The 13,887-nt window shown below is 36.2% G+C and overlaps 1 protein-coding gene across 4 annotated transcripts in view; it reads left to right on the top strand.

Moving 5' to 3' along the window:
- The window catches only part of LOC150097329 (ras-related protein Rab-26-like), an 86,478-nt gene that overhangs the window by 33,921 nt on the left and 38,670 nt on the right, over positions 1–13,887 (top strand). For 3 of the 4 annotated variants that reach the window (XM_090407685.1, XM_090407684.1, XM_090407687.1), the window contains 2 exons: positions 4,905–5,015; positions 7,407–7,448. In XM_090407685.1, coding sequence (XP_090263811.1) covers positions 4,905–5,015; positions 7,407–7,448 — 153 coding nt within the window. The remainder of the gene's footprint in view (positions 1–4,904; positions 5,016–7,406; positions 7,449–13,887) is intronic. The other variant, XM_090407686.1, reaches the window with a different exon arrangement.

Here is a 13,887-nt window from a genome sequence, read left to right as displayed (position 1 = left end):
AGAACACGCATAAACAGAACAAAAAAAAAAGTCGGTGAATTAACAGAAAAGTACTGCAAGAACGGGGGAAGAGCCTGGCCCTAGTGATGCAGCCCGCAAGGAGCCGCACCGCCTCGCTGTAAGCCTTCGCCACTCGGGTTCTCAGGTCTGCCCCCTCCTATGTGGATTAAGCGTGAACATACAGAAACAGAACCAAGAAACTTAGAAGGGGCTTTTTTTTTTTTTTTTAGATCCTATTTTCCCTGTTATTTTTTATCGCTACCTCATAGTCTTTTACCACGTTTTCCATCACTGTGAGTACGTGTACTGACTCTTCATCATTTAGTTTCCATATTCTCTTCAAGCTTTCATTTCATTTCGCTCGGTGGTAACTGACGTTCCCAAACTTTAGCCATATTTTAAGACTCTCTAGCTCACCTTCACATTGCAAAGCATCGTCTCCTTTTTCCTGTAAAGCTGTGTGGACTTTGTTTCTTATCTCGGGTTTATCCCTAAGATAGAATAGGATTCGTTTTGTTACATTCGAGTTCTCATATAGGGGTTCTTTTCCTTTTACCGGTTTTGTAATGGGGTGAGAAGAACCGGTGTTTGTATCTACTGGTAAAGTTCTTTTTCAAATTCCTTCATTATCCATGGGTATCTCTTTTCCAAATCTACTCGTGTCAGCGACTTCAATGTGTCGCATAAGTGTTGTTTTTCTTCCTCTGTTAAGTCCAGGTGACCGTCCAGTTGCTGGGGCTCGACCTTGGTTATATCTTTTACATAGAGTTCTCCCCATATGAGTCTATTGCTCCTCTTAAAGAACAAGAAAGTAGTTGGCTCTCCTTTTGTGGTCATTATCTGAAATAGTTTTTCTGCCGTTTTAAGAGATCCCTTAAAGTTCTTCAAAATGACAGAGCCGTTTGGGGTATTGCTTTTAACAAAGTCTGTTTCTTCCTTAGTTTCTGGATTGTTTTCTTGCTCTCTATCTTCTTCTTCTGATGAGGTTTCTTCCTCATTTTCTGTGTTGTTTCGCGTTATTATCTCATTTCCTTCCTCATCCTCATCTGAACTTGAGGCTTCTATTTGGCTTTCAGTGTCTGTTTATTTCGTTTCATTTCTCCTTCTTCTTCCGGCGCGATGGGTCGTTTTGTTGTACTGGTATTGATTTCCATTTCCTCTGTTTCTGTGCTGTCATTGTTGCCTTCCGATTCAATGGTGTAAGATTTCTTAGTGTTCCGTTTCTTTTTCTTCCTAATTTTCCCTTCTGCGTTCCTCCCAGTTATTGCCTGATTTCCTAATGTAGTCGTTGCGATAGCTGGTGGTTGGAGGGCTGGAAAGTCTTCTGATTCCGTTGTTTGTGGTTCGTTTACTGTTTGGCCGGTAGTTCGCGAGTCCTGTGATGTGAGTTTAGGACTGATTACTGGAATGGCTACTGCCGCAGGTGTTATGGAGCCTCCTGCTCTTTCTGCAAGTGTCCTGTTAGGACAAACGTCTATTCTATGAGAAGTGTTCCCACATTTGCGGCACGGTGACTCACATTTATCCAATATGTGTTCTGTTTATAAGCAGTTGCGGCATGTGTTGTTTTTCGGGCAGTGAGCGCTAAGGTGGCCCAAAGCGGTGCACCGAAAACATTGTTTTCTTACGCCTGGGTAGTTAATTATTACTCTTGCTGAGCCTAAAAAAATCAAGTTGGGGATTTCTGTTTTCATTTCAATTGAAATGCTCACTTCCCCTGATTTCCACTCTGGGATATCCGTGTCTTGTCCGATTGATACGTTTCGGACAATCCCCCACTTTGAGAAAATGGTTTTAATGCTTTCCTCCCCTTTCTCTAGATATTCGAGTGGAAACCTGTCAACTTTTACGGATTTTAAAATACTCCCTAAAATAAATGTAAAAAGTATTTTACCTTGGGTATACCCAAGGTAAAATATTTTCTACATTTATATCTCCTATAGAGATTTTTATTTAATAAGGTTAAAACACCTTATGGTAACTTGTTCTGGTAAAATACTTATAAGCTCTGCATTACTAAATCTTGGTATTTCCTGCCTGGCTCCCACTGATGAGACCTCAACAAAGGTCGAAACCGGTCCGGGTAATGGCCCTTTGCCTTTAATACAAAACAGCATACATCCCCTCCTTGGAGATGTGTTTTGGCATTAAGGGTAAATATTAAGATTAGTGATCAGAGCTTATGCCACCTTTACCACGAGTTGCCTTGGTCTTGCACTACCTGTAGGATCAGCTAGACTTGCATTACTTGCAAGCGCAAACTTGACTTGTTTGTCTGTTTGCTTACTTGGGAAATGGAGTAAAACCAGGTTTAAAATTGCTTGGTATTTTTAAACATTTTATACCCAAGGTAAAATACTTTCTATATATATATATATATATATATAAAACAAATCATTACGTTACAGATTATTAAAAAAAATAGGGGCATTATGAATACTCATAATTGCATCTCATTACCAAAATATGTAGCTTAGTTAGAAGTCTTTCATGTTCTTTTTTTTTTTTACTACTCACCGTGGCCTGTCATGGCCAAGTAACTTGGCATGTTTGAAATCTCATCATACATCTTATGATACGTTGGTAATTCTACCTGCATTTTCTCGGGTCTTTTCAAAAAAAAGGGCATCGTCGATATCGACTGCGCTGTGGAGGCTCATAAAATCTGTTGATTTTTGAAAAACAAATCCACAGATACGATAGTTAAATAGTCTAGTTACATTGAAGATTTAAATCTCATTCCGACCAGAATTTTTTAAATGTAAATCCCACCCAAGAAACCTACGCTTCGTTACTATAATAATATATTAACGTTACGTTAATATATTAGTAACGTGGGTTGTCTATAACTCACCCCTAGACACCAAAGTGGAATTTTTTGGTGCCGCTCCGGGTTTCCCAGGAAGCAGAGTAAATGATTTCTGGTGAACAATGAAGGGTGTCTACCACCTGAAGACATTCGCAAACTTCTCTGTTACAAGTGGGACACTAAAACATTCTGCCGACTAGGCGACAAGTTGGACAAGAGCGATTAATCCCTTCCAGTATTCTGAGGCGGGGGGGGGGGAGAACTGAGTTCTCTGCAAAGCATAAAACCATTCGGCGCAAAATGATTTGCAGGGGCATTATGAATGTCCCTAATTGTATCACACTACCAGAATATGTAGCCTAGTTAGAAGTCTGTCGTTGAGTGAAAGGTATCTCCCCCCACACACACCTTGTTTCTTTCTTTCTGTCTGTCTGTCTTTCCAGGACTGTCATCTAGTACTGAATTACTTAGTATTTAAAGATCTGGTTGGCCGAGTGAATGGTATCGTCGTCCCACAACCAACAGGCTGTAGGTTCAAATTCCCTCGTGTGCGTACGTGTGTGTGAATGTTTTACGAAAGTTATTAGGTGGTTAATGAATTATACTTACCAGTGGGAGGTTTTCATCTTGCTTATTGGAGGCCTGAAGTGGCTTGATCAAGTACCATGTTTGGTCTCTAGACCAAGGTTCTCAAATTAAGCGATTAATGTCGCTTAATGCTACCCACTGCAGAGTGAAGGAGGTTTTGGGTCTACTACTCCCGTGGTGATCCATACTGGGAGAGGATAATCACAAACATCCATGCCTACGCGGACGAACCCGCAGCCTCTTGGCTAGAGAGTGAATGATGCTGGTCCTAGCTGAGATAAGACGTGGGAGTTTTTTTTTGAGTAGTTTGAACGAAAAATGGTGAAACAGGAGTTGGTTAAGAAGAAAATAATGCATGAGGTTCTCAGTATTTCTCTAAACGAAATCAAAAGAGTAATCAATGATCATAATAATAAACCACTAAACTGCGTTAATAAACAGTTTAAAAGTGTTAGTGTAAAAAAAAAAAACAGTAGGTGGACGATAGAAACGCTGATTAGATCAAGAGTAATGTCATTTATTGTTCAGTCAGCTGAATCTGTAAGGCTTCTGTATGTTTTACAGGGCGGCCCATAAGTCACAAGTTTTGAAGGGATTCAAACATTTAATAACTTTTTTATTTATTATTTTTATTCGTCTTTGTTATGATGAAATAACAGAACGTGGAGTTTTTTCTTATTAGTCACGAAAAATCACATCACGTAAACGCCTTCTGCTTCACGTGGGTCCTTTCTACAGCATGCTCCACAACAGCTGCTAATGTTTCTGACTGCAGCTCCCTAATTTCTGCACGAAAGTTTTCCTTCAGCTGTTGGGTTGTCTGGGGCTTGTTCACATACACCATTACCTTCAGGTACCCCATACGGAAATAAACGCCGCCAGATCTAGGGAACGTGATGGCCAGTTCATTGCGGATCTTCGCGAAATTTTTCGCTCTTTGCGTTAGAATAATTGAATGATGATTTTGGGCGTATCTACACCTGTGTACAATTGATTGTGTTTTCAGGTTTTTTTTTTTTTTTGAGTGGGAGGGGACCCAAAGCCACCACATACAGCCTAGTAAAGTAGCTTGCAATGAAAATGTTCAGTCCAGAAATTTCCTCTTTTAAATATGGGATTTGAACCGTTTCCCCCCCCCCCCCCAAGAAAAATGGCTTATAGTGAAATCGCCGAGTCACAGAGGCATCCGAAGACGAGCCAAGCGGTGCTTATTTTATTTAACAAATTATTTCTTTCTCTGCGTGTATTTCTTTATACTGAATTTGATGAGCTGAGGCGTCTTTGAAGTCTTTCAGTGCAGTTAGCTCTTCATGAGTTGGGACAAAGTTTAAGAATATGTAATTTAATGCTAATACTATAATTCAAATAGTTCAAACTATATAATTTAAGGAACGTACTACTACTACTAATGTAAAAATCACCCAAATATGATAATCGCTTTCGTTTATGTAAAAATTCGCTGTTTTTATGTTTGTGTCCACTAACTTCACTTTTCATCTTCCCACAGGTGATGTTGATTGGCGACTCTGGTGTCGGCAAGACGTGTCTCTTAGTACGGTTCCGAGATGGCGCTTTTCTCTGTGGAGCTTACATATCGACTGTAGGGATCGATTTCAGGGTGAGAAGTGCCACCGTGCATTTACAACGAGACGCTTTTTTTGCTGTCTTAGCGAAGGTTCTTTACGTCCAACGGCCTGCACATTCAACGGACGGAATGACACGCGTTTGCTATTATGTATCAGCCGAAGTTAAGATGAACTCAAGCTGAAGAAAACTATCGGATCAATTAAAAAACGGAATACAATCCATTGGCTGCGCTAAAGCATTTGTAATCGCAGAATTTGTGATTTGGAGAGAGAAAGAGAGAGAGAGAGAGAGAGAGTGAAACTTTTAGCTTTTAGCAATAACAGATATTTAGATGAAATATCGAAAAAGAAAAGAAGGAAAAGCGGAATATACCCAAGATAATTCAAAAAGTATCCACAATGTATTTATTTAGATTCACATAACAACCACAGCTGCGGCATGTACTAAACTATTGCTTATATAGAGAGAATAGGGCTGTATTGGTGCTTAATTTCTCAACTTAGTCTGACTAGTTTTGACTATATTTGTTTGATTACGTCTGGTGTTACTACAAGAGCTTTTACATAGCTTGTAGTAAAAAAAAAAAAATAATAATAAATAAAAATAAATAAATAAAAAATAAAAATAAATAAAAGAGGTTCATTTATTTGTTTTGCTTGTCGTTTCTAAATATTGTGGATACTTTCTGACCCTTCGTCACAGTTTCACATTCAAAGTTACACACCGAAACTTTCTTCTAATAGTTTCTTTTAAATTTGATTTTTATCAGTCAACTGAATAAAATTCAGTTGAAGTGTGTAGTTTTCTTTGTGATTGTTGTTCAACTGATATTCGTAAGTTACCTAAATGATAATATTTTATCCAAATAAGTGTTGCCCTCTAGTGACAAAGGTGGACATGAAAAACTTGATTGGTTAACTGATTTTTCTTGCTCTGCTAATAACTAACAAACATTGTCATTTAAATCCAAGTGAAGCGAAGAAGCGAGATCTATGGTCAAGATTATATTTATATCTAAAATAGTGTCTTGGTGAAGTAATTTAGTAGTAGGTGTTGACACTCTCGAAGTCAGTAGTTGGCAATACGCTGTGTGTGTGTGTGTGTGTGTGTGTGTGTGTGTGTGTGTGTGTGTGTGTGTGTGTGTGTGTGTGTGTGTGTGTGTGTGTGTGTGTGTGTGCATCGCCATATTCCTGCTGCAGAGGAAAAAGGCTACCCATGTACCCTCCAAACACACTTCGGAATATTTATTGACAATTAAAAAAGTATTAAAATCATCATAATTTTAATAATAACAAAATGTTTTTCTGTTGTTTACTTATTTTAATTAAATTGTTGTATCTAGAGGGAGTGCTCGCTCTCGTCGCCTTCATCTAGCCATACCAGGGCTAATGCTAAGCTTTTGGCCATCGCGAGCAAGAAGGAAAAACCCGTTTGTTATAAAGTTTTTTTTAAAATTAAGATGCACTGTTCCAGCCTTTTCCATCACCATTGAAGGGGGGGATGTTCCTAAAATTATTAATTCAGTTCAAAAAAGAGAAGAGGCAGTATTTTTCTATCATGCAGGAGTTGAAATTCGGTTTCGCGTTTTTTTTTTTTTTTTTAATAGATATTTGTTGATGTACCCATCGACGAGCGGATAGTACTTTTGTTCTGTGACTATCAGGCTGCTGATTGAGAAATATTACTGTGGATCGTGGATGTTTCTGATTGTCTTAAGGGGTACTAGATGAATTTCATCATCTAGCGTGAGACCACTACCATCCTTATTATTGGACACTGAAGTGGCTTGAAAAGGTGTACCGTGTTCGACATATGGAGTGGTGTGTCCAGAATATCTAATCCTTAATCTATTAGATATATAAAAAAAAAAAAAAAAAAAAAAATGCTAGCCTCGCCGAACATTTCCGATTCATCTGAACATTTAACTTTCTTTATAGAATGCACTCGTTGATAATTACAGTTTGTGGATACTGTAATCGTATCTACTGCAGGGAAAAAATGGTACGTCTGGAGAATACAACTTCTAGACTTTTTTCCGCAAGCAGAATCCAGAGAGTTATCCGATCCTTGACCAGATATGTAGGACGTTTCTCCTAGAAGAAGCTCTAATTTTTGGTCTTATAATTCGGAAAAATCGACCGTATAACACACAGGACTAGGCACAAATGAATACTACAACTACTGTAGTTAGGGTTAGTATATAGCACGTCGTGAGAGGTAGAGACCTATTGATTTTCAAAGAGTTAGGTCTAAACAAATGTCGCCTTCCTCTTACTGTTTTTCTCTTCCAAACCTTCAATTTAGCGACCTCTTTTTCATATAGAATTGAAATTGCGTTATCATATTGCAATTCATACATAATGTAATTTGTGTGATTGTATTTGACTCACGCAAAATTGTTTTTTTTTTTTTTTCGTTTCAGAACAAGGTGGTGACCGTAGATGAAAGCAAAGTCAAATTACAGGTAAGCACTGTCTGCAGCTGTTGCCCTTCCCATTTCATTTGCATCACGAAACCGTGCAAGGTTCTCATCTTCCAGTTCCAGTACATTCAATTATTTAATTGCATGACAGTTAAATACTGTCATGCAATTAAATCATAAACTGTATTGTCTGCTAACAATGCGTGATTTTTATTCCTAACTAGCTCATGGTAATTTCTCACTGACATGTCAAAATAATATGTACACGGTGATAATCACTGTCGATTAATTTTTTACAATCTAATATTGAAATATGATTGATTCTTACCATTAATTCTTAATTTAATTAATGCATCGCTAATTCATTGCCATAATTAATGTAATATTTCATTAGATTAATCAGTGTGCGATTAATTAAAAAAAGTACCAGAAAGATTAAGCGCACACCGCGGGAAGTGAAGGCATTAAAAGCAACAGCCATGAAGGGGCTGTTGCTTTTAATGGCATTTGCTGTAATTAATTAATTTAATTCTAGCATTTTCTGGAATCTGTTTATCTCTATGAGCTCATTTCTGACAGGAAAATCAGAATTCACACGTTCTTATTTCGATACGCCTTGCTAAAATACCGCATATTTGAATTATTTTCTCTTTTCAATATCATATCAATGGGAGATACTGAGACAAGGAGTGATGAGAGCTTGGTCCACCTTTACTACGAGTTGCCTCAGTCCTGAAGATACTTCAGGCGCAAACTTTGTTTGCTTACACCTGGATAAAGGATTAAACTAAATTTATTATAGTCTAACCAAGTGCAAAATAAACTTCCAATATCAAAAGAATATTTGAGATGCGAGTTGGAGTCGAACCCAGAACATATCCAAGTACTTGTTTATTTCTTGTTTGAATGTAAGAACTTATTATTGACATGGAACTATCGCTTCCCAACTAACTTAATAAACATTAATTTCGATACGCTATTTCGACTTATAATCGATCTGAACAAAGTATAAAAGATATAGGTCCGTGTCATTAATAAATTGATTATTGATTGTATGGTATGATTTGAAATCACAGTAATGTTGATATTATTATCTGTGCACTTGATTAAGTTTCTGTATATGAAATTGATGTATAAAACTTGATGTACATGATTTCTTTTTTTTTCAATTTGACCTTGGGGTGTTTCAGAAAGTTATGAAAAATTACTTCATTAAAATTGTCCTTCATTATTTTGAGTGATAAACGGAATAAAGAAATAAAAAAGACATTTAAGCTGAAACGTATGGGTTTGGATATTAAGTTGGTGGAGTGGACTGGCAATGGGTTGTGTATGGAAGGGCAATATCGGGGAAAAGGAAAGTTACCAGTGGGGTTCCACAAGACTCTGTGCTGGGACCATTACTTTCCCACTTATATTAACGATACTTTCACTGGAATTCAGGGAGATATTCAGTTGTTTGCGGATGACGTGAAGCTGAGGAAGGCTTTTAAGTGTGATGTGACTTCAGGAGGATCTGAATAAGCTGGAGATGTGGGCAGATGAATGGCGATCATAGTTTAATGTTGCTAAATGTAAGGTTTTTAATTTTGCAAACTGCAAATGGAATATACACATACAGAGTACGCGGAAGAATGCTGGAAGAAGCTGAGGAAGCACAAGATCTTGGAGTTATGTTGGATCGAAATTTGAAATTTAAAGAACATGCTGTAGAAGTAATAAAGACACCTCACAGGATTGCTGTAATTTTAAGACGAACATTAATCAGCAGAGATAAAGTGGTAGTGATTCCAATGTATAAGGCCCTAATCAGGCCACAATTGGATAACTGTCTCAAATCTGGTCATCGGGATTTGTAGGGGGGGGGAATGAAGACACTTTGGAAAAGGTGCAAAGACGGTTGACGAAAATAATTTCAGGACTGTGAAATTATAGTTATGAGGATAGACTGAAGTCATGTCTGCAGAGTTTGGCTGAATATGATTGAGAAGGTTAAGCTCTTGAGAGGTATTTACAGGATGGATACGAGAGAGATTTTTCAGATAGTGGAAAATAAGGAAGGGGCAAGAACTAGATGCCATCCGTGGAAATTGTGCAAGGGAGTGGTGAATAAGAGGATGAGAATTTTTTATTTTATTTTATTTTTTTGCGTGCAGACTGGTGGGTAAGTGGAATGCATTGCCTGAATATGTTAGGAATGCTAAGAGTGTGAATGAGCTTAAGCTTCAGTATGATAGATATGTTGCAGGCAGGAGAGCTTTTCCGTTAGTCCGTGGACTTTTGTAATGTATGCATACTTATTTCACATTGTAATGTAATACGATGTATACTGCTTATATAATGTACAGTATGTACATTATTAATGGTATAAATATAAACCGCTTTCTTTCTCTGTCGATGAGTTTTTGACTGCAGGAGATTAATGTACTACTACTACTACTACTAATAATAATAATAATAAATCTTCTAACTGAATAGATGAAGCTTCTTTAGTTTTAACCAACTTTGTGAAGATTATTGGGCTCACTCTCTCTCTCTCTCTCTCCACCATTCAGCCATCACTGATAGTGAGTTCCAGCTATCGATGAAGCATAGCTTTCAAGGGAGGGGAGAGTGAGAGAGAGAGAGAGAGATTATAGTATACATGCACCTCTAGCTAGCCCTACACCCTAATAGGTATATATTATGTCTGAAATACTGAGTTAGCCCACACGGTAATTTATTTATTTATTTATTATTTTTTTTTTTACCAGCGGGATTAAAATGAGAAACTTTTTTCTTTTCTTTTCTTTTCTTTTTTTTTTTATTTATTTAGGAAAAGCGACTAGAGAACAGACACAAGTACGTATGATAAATACAAATTAGGTCTAAGTAAGCTAAGGGAATGCGCTTAACCTCTAGCAACGGTGAAATGTGAAGATAGTTGCCTATCGACTTCCAAAATGTTAGAACTAAAAGAATATCGGTTGCTATATTTGAGAAATGAAACAAGGTGTTAGAAAGATTTATTTGTATTTGTTATTATGCTAAGTAAAGCCATGAGACGACTCCATTATGTTACTTTGTTCAGCATATAAGATTAACCTGTTTTGTAGGACCTAGTATGATTCATTATTTTTTTAAAAAAATATTTTTTTGAAAACATTCCTGACCTTCCTGATGAGATTTAACAATATGATAATTCGGACACAATAAAACAGGATACTTTCCGCAGATCCAATAATTACAACATTTTTGAGACTATTTTTTAGTGAGATCTAGTATAAATTTCAGTCTCCGCTCAACGCTTTCTAAATACAGTATAATTTTGCATTTGGTTATTTTCAGCGACGTCATTTCTACTCTGCTGTTTACTGATTGTTTTGCGTTGTTCGAGAGCAGAGTGGACATGCAATTCCCCACTCTAATTTCCGTAAGGAAATCGATACAACATTGACAGACAACCTCATTTCTCCCTTGGGAATACACATCTTTCTAGAATACAAAAATCCGAACGTATCGCAATGATTTCAATGGAAATCTAGCAAAGTACAGTACGTACAAACAAACAAAATACAGTCGTCAGAACATGTTTACGTCATCGTTTACGAACATGCATTTCTTCATAGCTTGTGTTGCAAGGCCTGAAATGTTGACAGACTTACGGTAGTGTAATTAATAATAATAATAATAATAAATTTCAAACATTTAAAATAAATTCCTACCTATTTAAAAAAAATAAATTTAGACCTGTTCTAAATTTATATAATAATAATAATAACAATAATAATAAACATAGAACACTACGTATAAAAATATGATATAAATACTTACCCCGTCTACATGTACTATTAAATTTTATTAAAGATACAATTAAAGATTAAATATTCTTTGATCAAATTATTATTATTATCATTATTATTATGTTTGAACTAATTTAATTTCTTATTGATAATGGTAGGTTATTGAACAATTCGGCTTTAAGTTTAGTGTTTAACTTAAAGCACTTTGGGTTCTACGTATTTCATGCCTTGTTGTCTACTAAAGAAAACCAAAACATCTTACTTAATGTTCATATATTCATCATCATTTGTTTTAGGATTACTAGCAGTATATAAACCTATAAATATCTAAATGATAATATGTTCACTAGGGCATATTTATTCCACGTTGCACTATCCTTATATTTATTTAATTATCAGTGGCGGCTCGTGGCTTAAAATCGTGGGGATGCTACAACTTTCGAAAATTTTTATCAAAATTATGATAAAAATTAAACATGAAAAAATATTGTTTATTATCGATAAAATTATACAGTTTGGTATAATTCAGAATTACTTAAAAATAAATCCATTATCATAACCCCAATAATGTTCTAAAATAAAAACTATAACAAATGTTATGTCTTTAATTGTAATGTCCAAATATTTAAAGAGACGAGTAAACACGACAAGCACTACGAACACTCTACTACAGGCGTAAACTGCACATAAACAACAGTTGAACCGCGCGATGGACAGTGCCGTATTACGCTAATAGCTCTCATCTCACTATGACGTGCATATGCTTGCGCGCGTGGCAATATGAGACTGTGATAAACACAGTGCTGCTAGCGTCCTTCGCCCTCCTAAGTGCTACAAGATGGATTTTTATTATTTTTTATACAAAATAAGAGAATTGTATAGGATTGTTGATGACAAAATTAAATATTACAAGGAAGTATAAATAAATTAATAAATATATTTATATATCGAGAAAAATTGGGGGTGCTGCAGTTCCGCAGTGCCTATGCACGAACCTCCCCTGTTAATTATTTTATTTATTTATATGTCTCCCACCGCGAAAGGTTGTAAACCTATAGTTTAGTATTACTAGTCTTCTTCTTAAAATCTAATGGGAATATGATAATCATCAGCAATAATTACAAATGTATGGTAAGGATTCCATTAAAGTACATGAACTTAAACCATATACTCATGTAGTTTAAATTATTAACTAGAGAAATTAGACTGTATACTGTGGGGATTTCTGAGTCTTGGCTTAACGATGACGTTCATGATATCGAAGTGCATTGTGGGAATTATAGCGTTAGCTTACCAGAAACTGATTTAAACTATGATACATTGAAATCATACTGGAAGCAGAAATTTGAGACTGCATTGCATCATAATGCATGGAGTTTGTACAGTTAAAGATTGGAGCATGTTACCACAGTAATAAATATGGAACATGTGAATAATCAAATCCTAAAGAAATACGCTGTATAAAGAAAAGCTACGGAAAGAATATTGATCTGTTAAATAGGACAGATATAAATAAGTAATAACGTTAACAAAAGTTCGGCTTTTTTTTATGGGAATGGCACCCACTAAAAGCTGCTAACCTCTGATAAGTTAGTATTAGTGATTGGGGTAAGAATTAGATAATTCAATAGCCCTGCTGCAGAGATGAAATGGAACTTTTCAAGACACTTCAAGCCTTCAGTAAATAGAGTGATGGTCTCTCACCGGGTCTTCTACCACATGAGGACATTCGCAAACATCAAGCTCTGCGAGATGCGAACGCATCTTGATTGAAGAGCGGCGACGCTGTCTCCACTCGGCTGCAGTTGTGTTTAGTAGTTTATTGTTTAATATTTCAATAAATTTAGAGTACGATATGCCAATTTTAGTTTCTGTGCCTATCACTCTCCAAGACGCGATGTTTAAATTGTGTTTCAATACTGCAGTCAGCATAAAGGATGTCCTCTATTTTGCTATCACTTGCAGGTTTAATTTAATATCTGTTGTAAAGTGATTCGCAAGAGGTTGATTTAGTACTGTTGCTTGAATTTTGTTTCCTTTATATTCTAGACATGTTATTCCATCATCGAATCTCTTATCTGAATATTAACACGTTCTTTTAGGTCATGCTAATAAGCCGTATAATATATAGAAGTGCCGTTCCTCAAAATATCAATATTCATATCACCAATCATCGGTTGTTTGTTTTGAAATACGAATGAACAAATTAAGTTTACGAGGTTATTGTAATATGCCTGTTAATTACGTGTTCTTCTCCAGATTTGCATGTTTTAAGGGGTGGATAAACCACCAACGACAACTCATGCTCCTATCACCATCTCTTGATTCTAAATGCCAACTCTTATTAATATCTGAAACAGTATTAAATTTGTTGTTCATTTTATCTGAGTTGCTAGGTTAAAAACGTAATTTTTTCACAGAAAAACAGGTTACCCGCTTTGGTCAAACATCGACTAACCCACGAATCAGCTGAAATCAAAGAAAGGTCTAAAAATTTCCTCAAGGTGGCTATTAGAACGAAAGGTATTGCAGTCGTTCTTCTACATGTCAGCAGCCTAGTATTGTAGATCCAGAAACATTTCAATAAGATAACACAGGCACTTTTTATTTTTATGGATCGATATTTTAAACATGCCTGTGTAGCTAGTAGTAACTGCAACAAAAGATTGTTATAGGCTCGATTCTGCCTCTGACACTAC

The sequence above is a fragment of the Typopeltis vanoorti genome, chromosome 17 (assembly GCF_054136105.1).
Source record: "Typopeltis vanoorti isolate ZY-2024b chromosome 17, IOZ_Tvanoo_1.0, whole genome shotgun sequence".
In the NCBI taxonomy this organism is placed as follows: Eukaryota; Metazoa; Arthropoda; class Arachnida; order Uropygi; family Thelyphonidae; genus Typopeltis; species Typopeltis vanoorti.
This window is presented reverse-complemented; position numbering and strand designations above follow the sequence as displayed.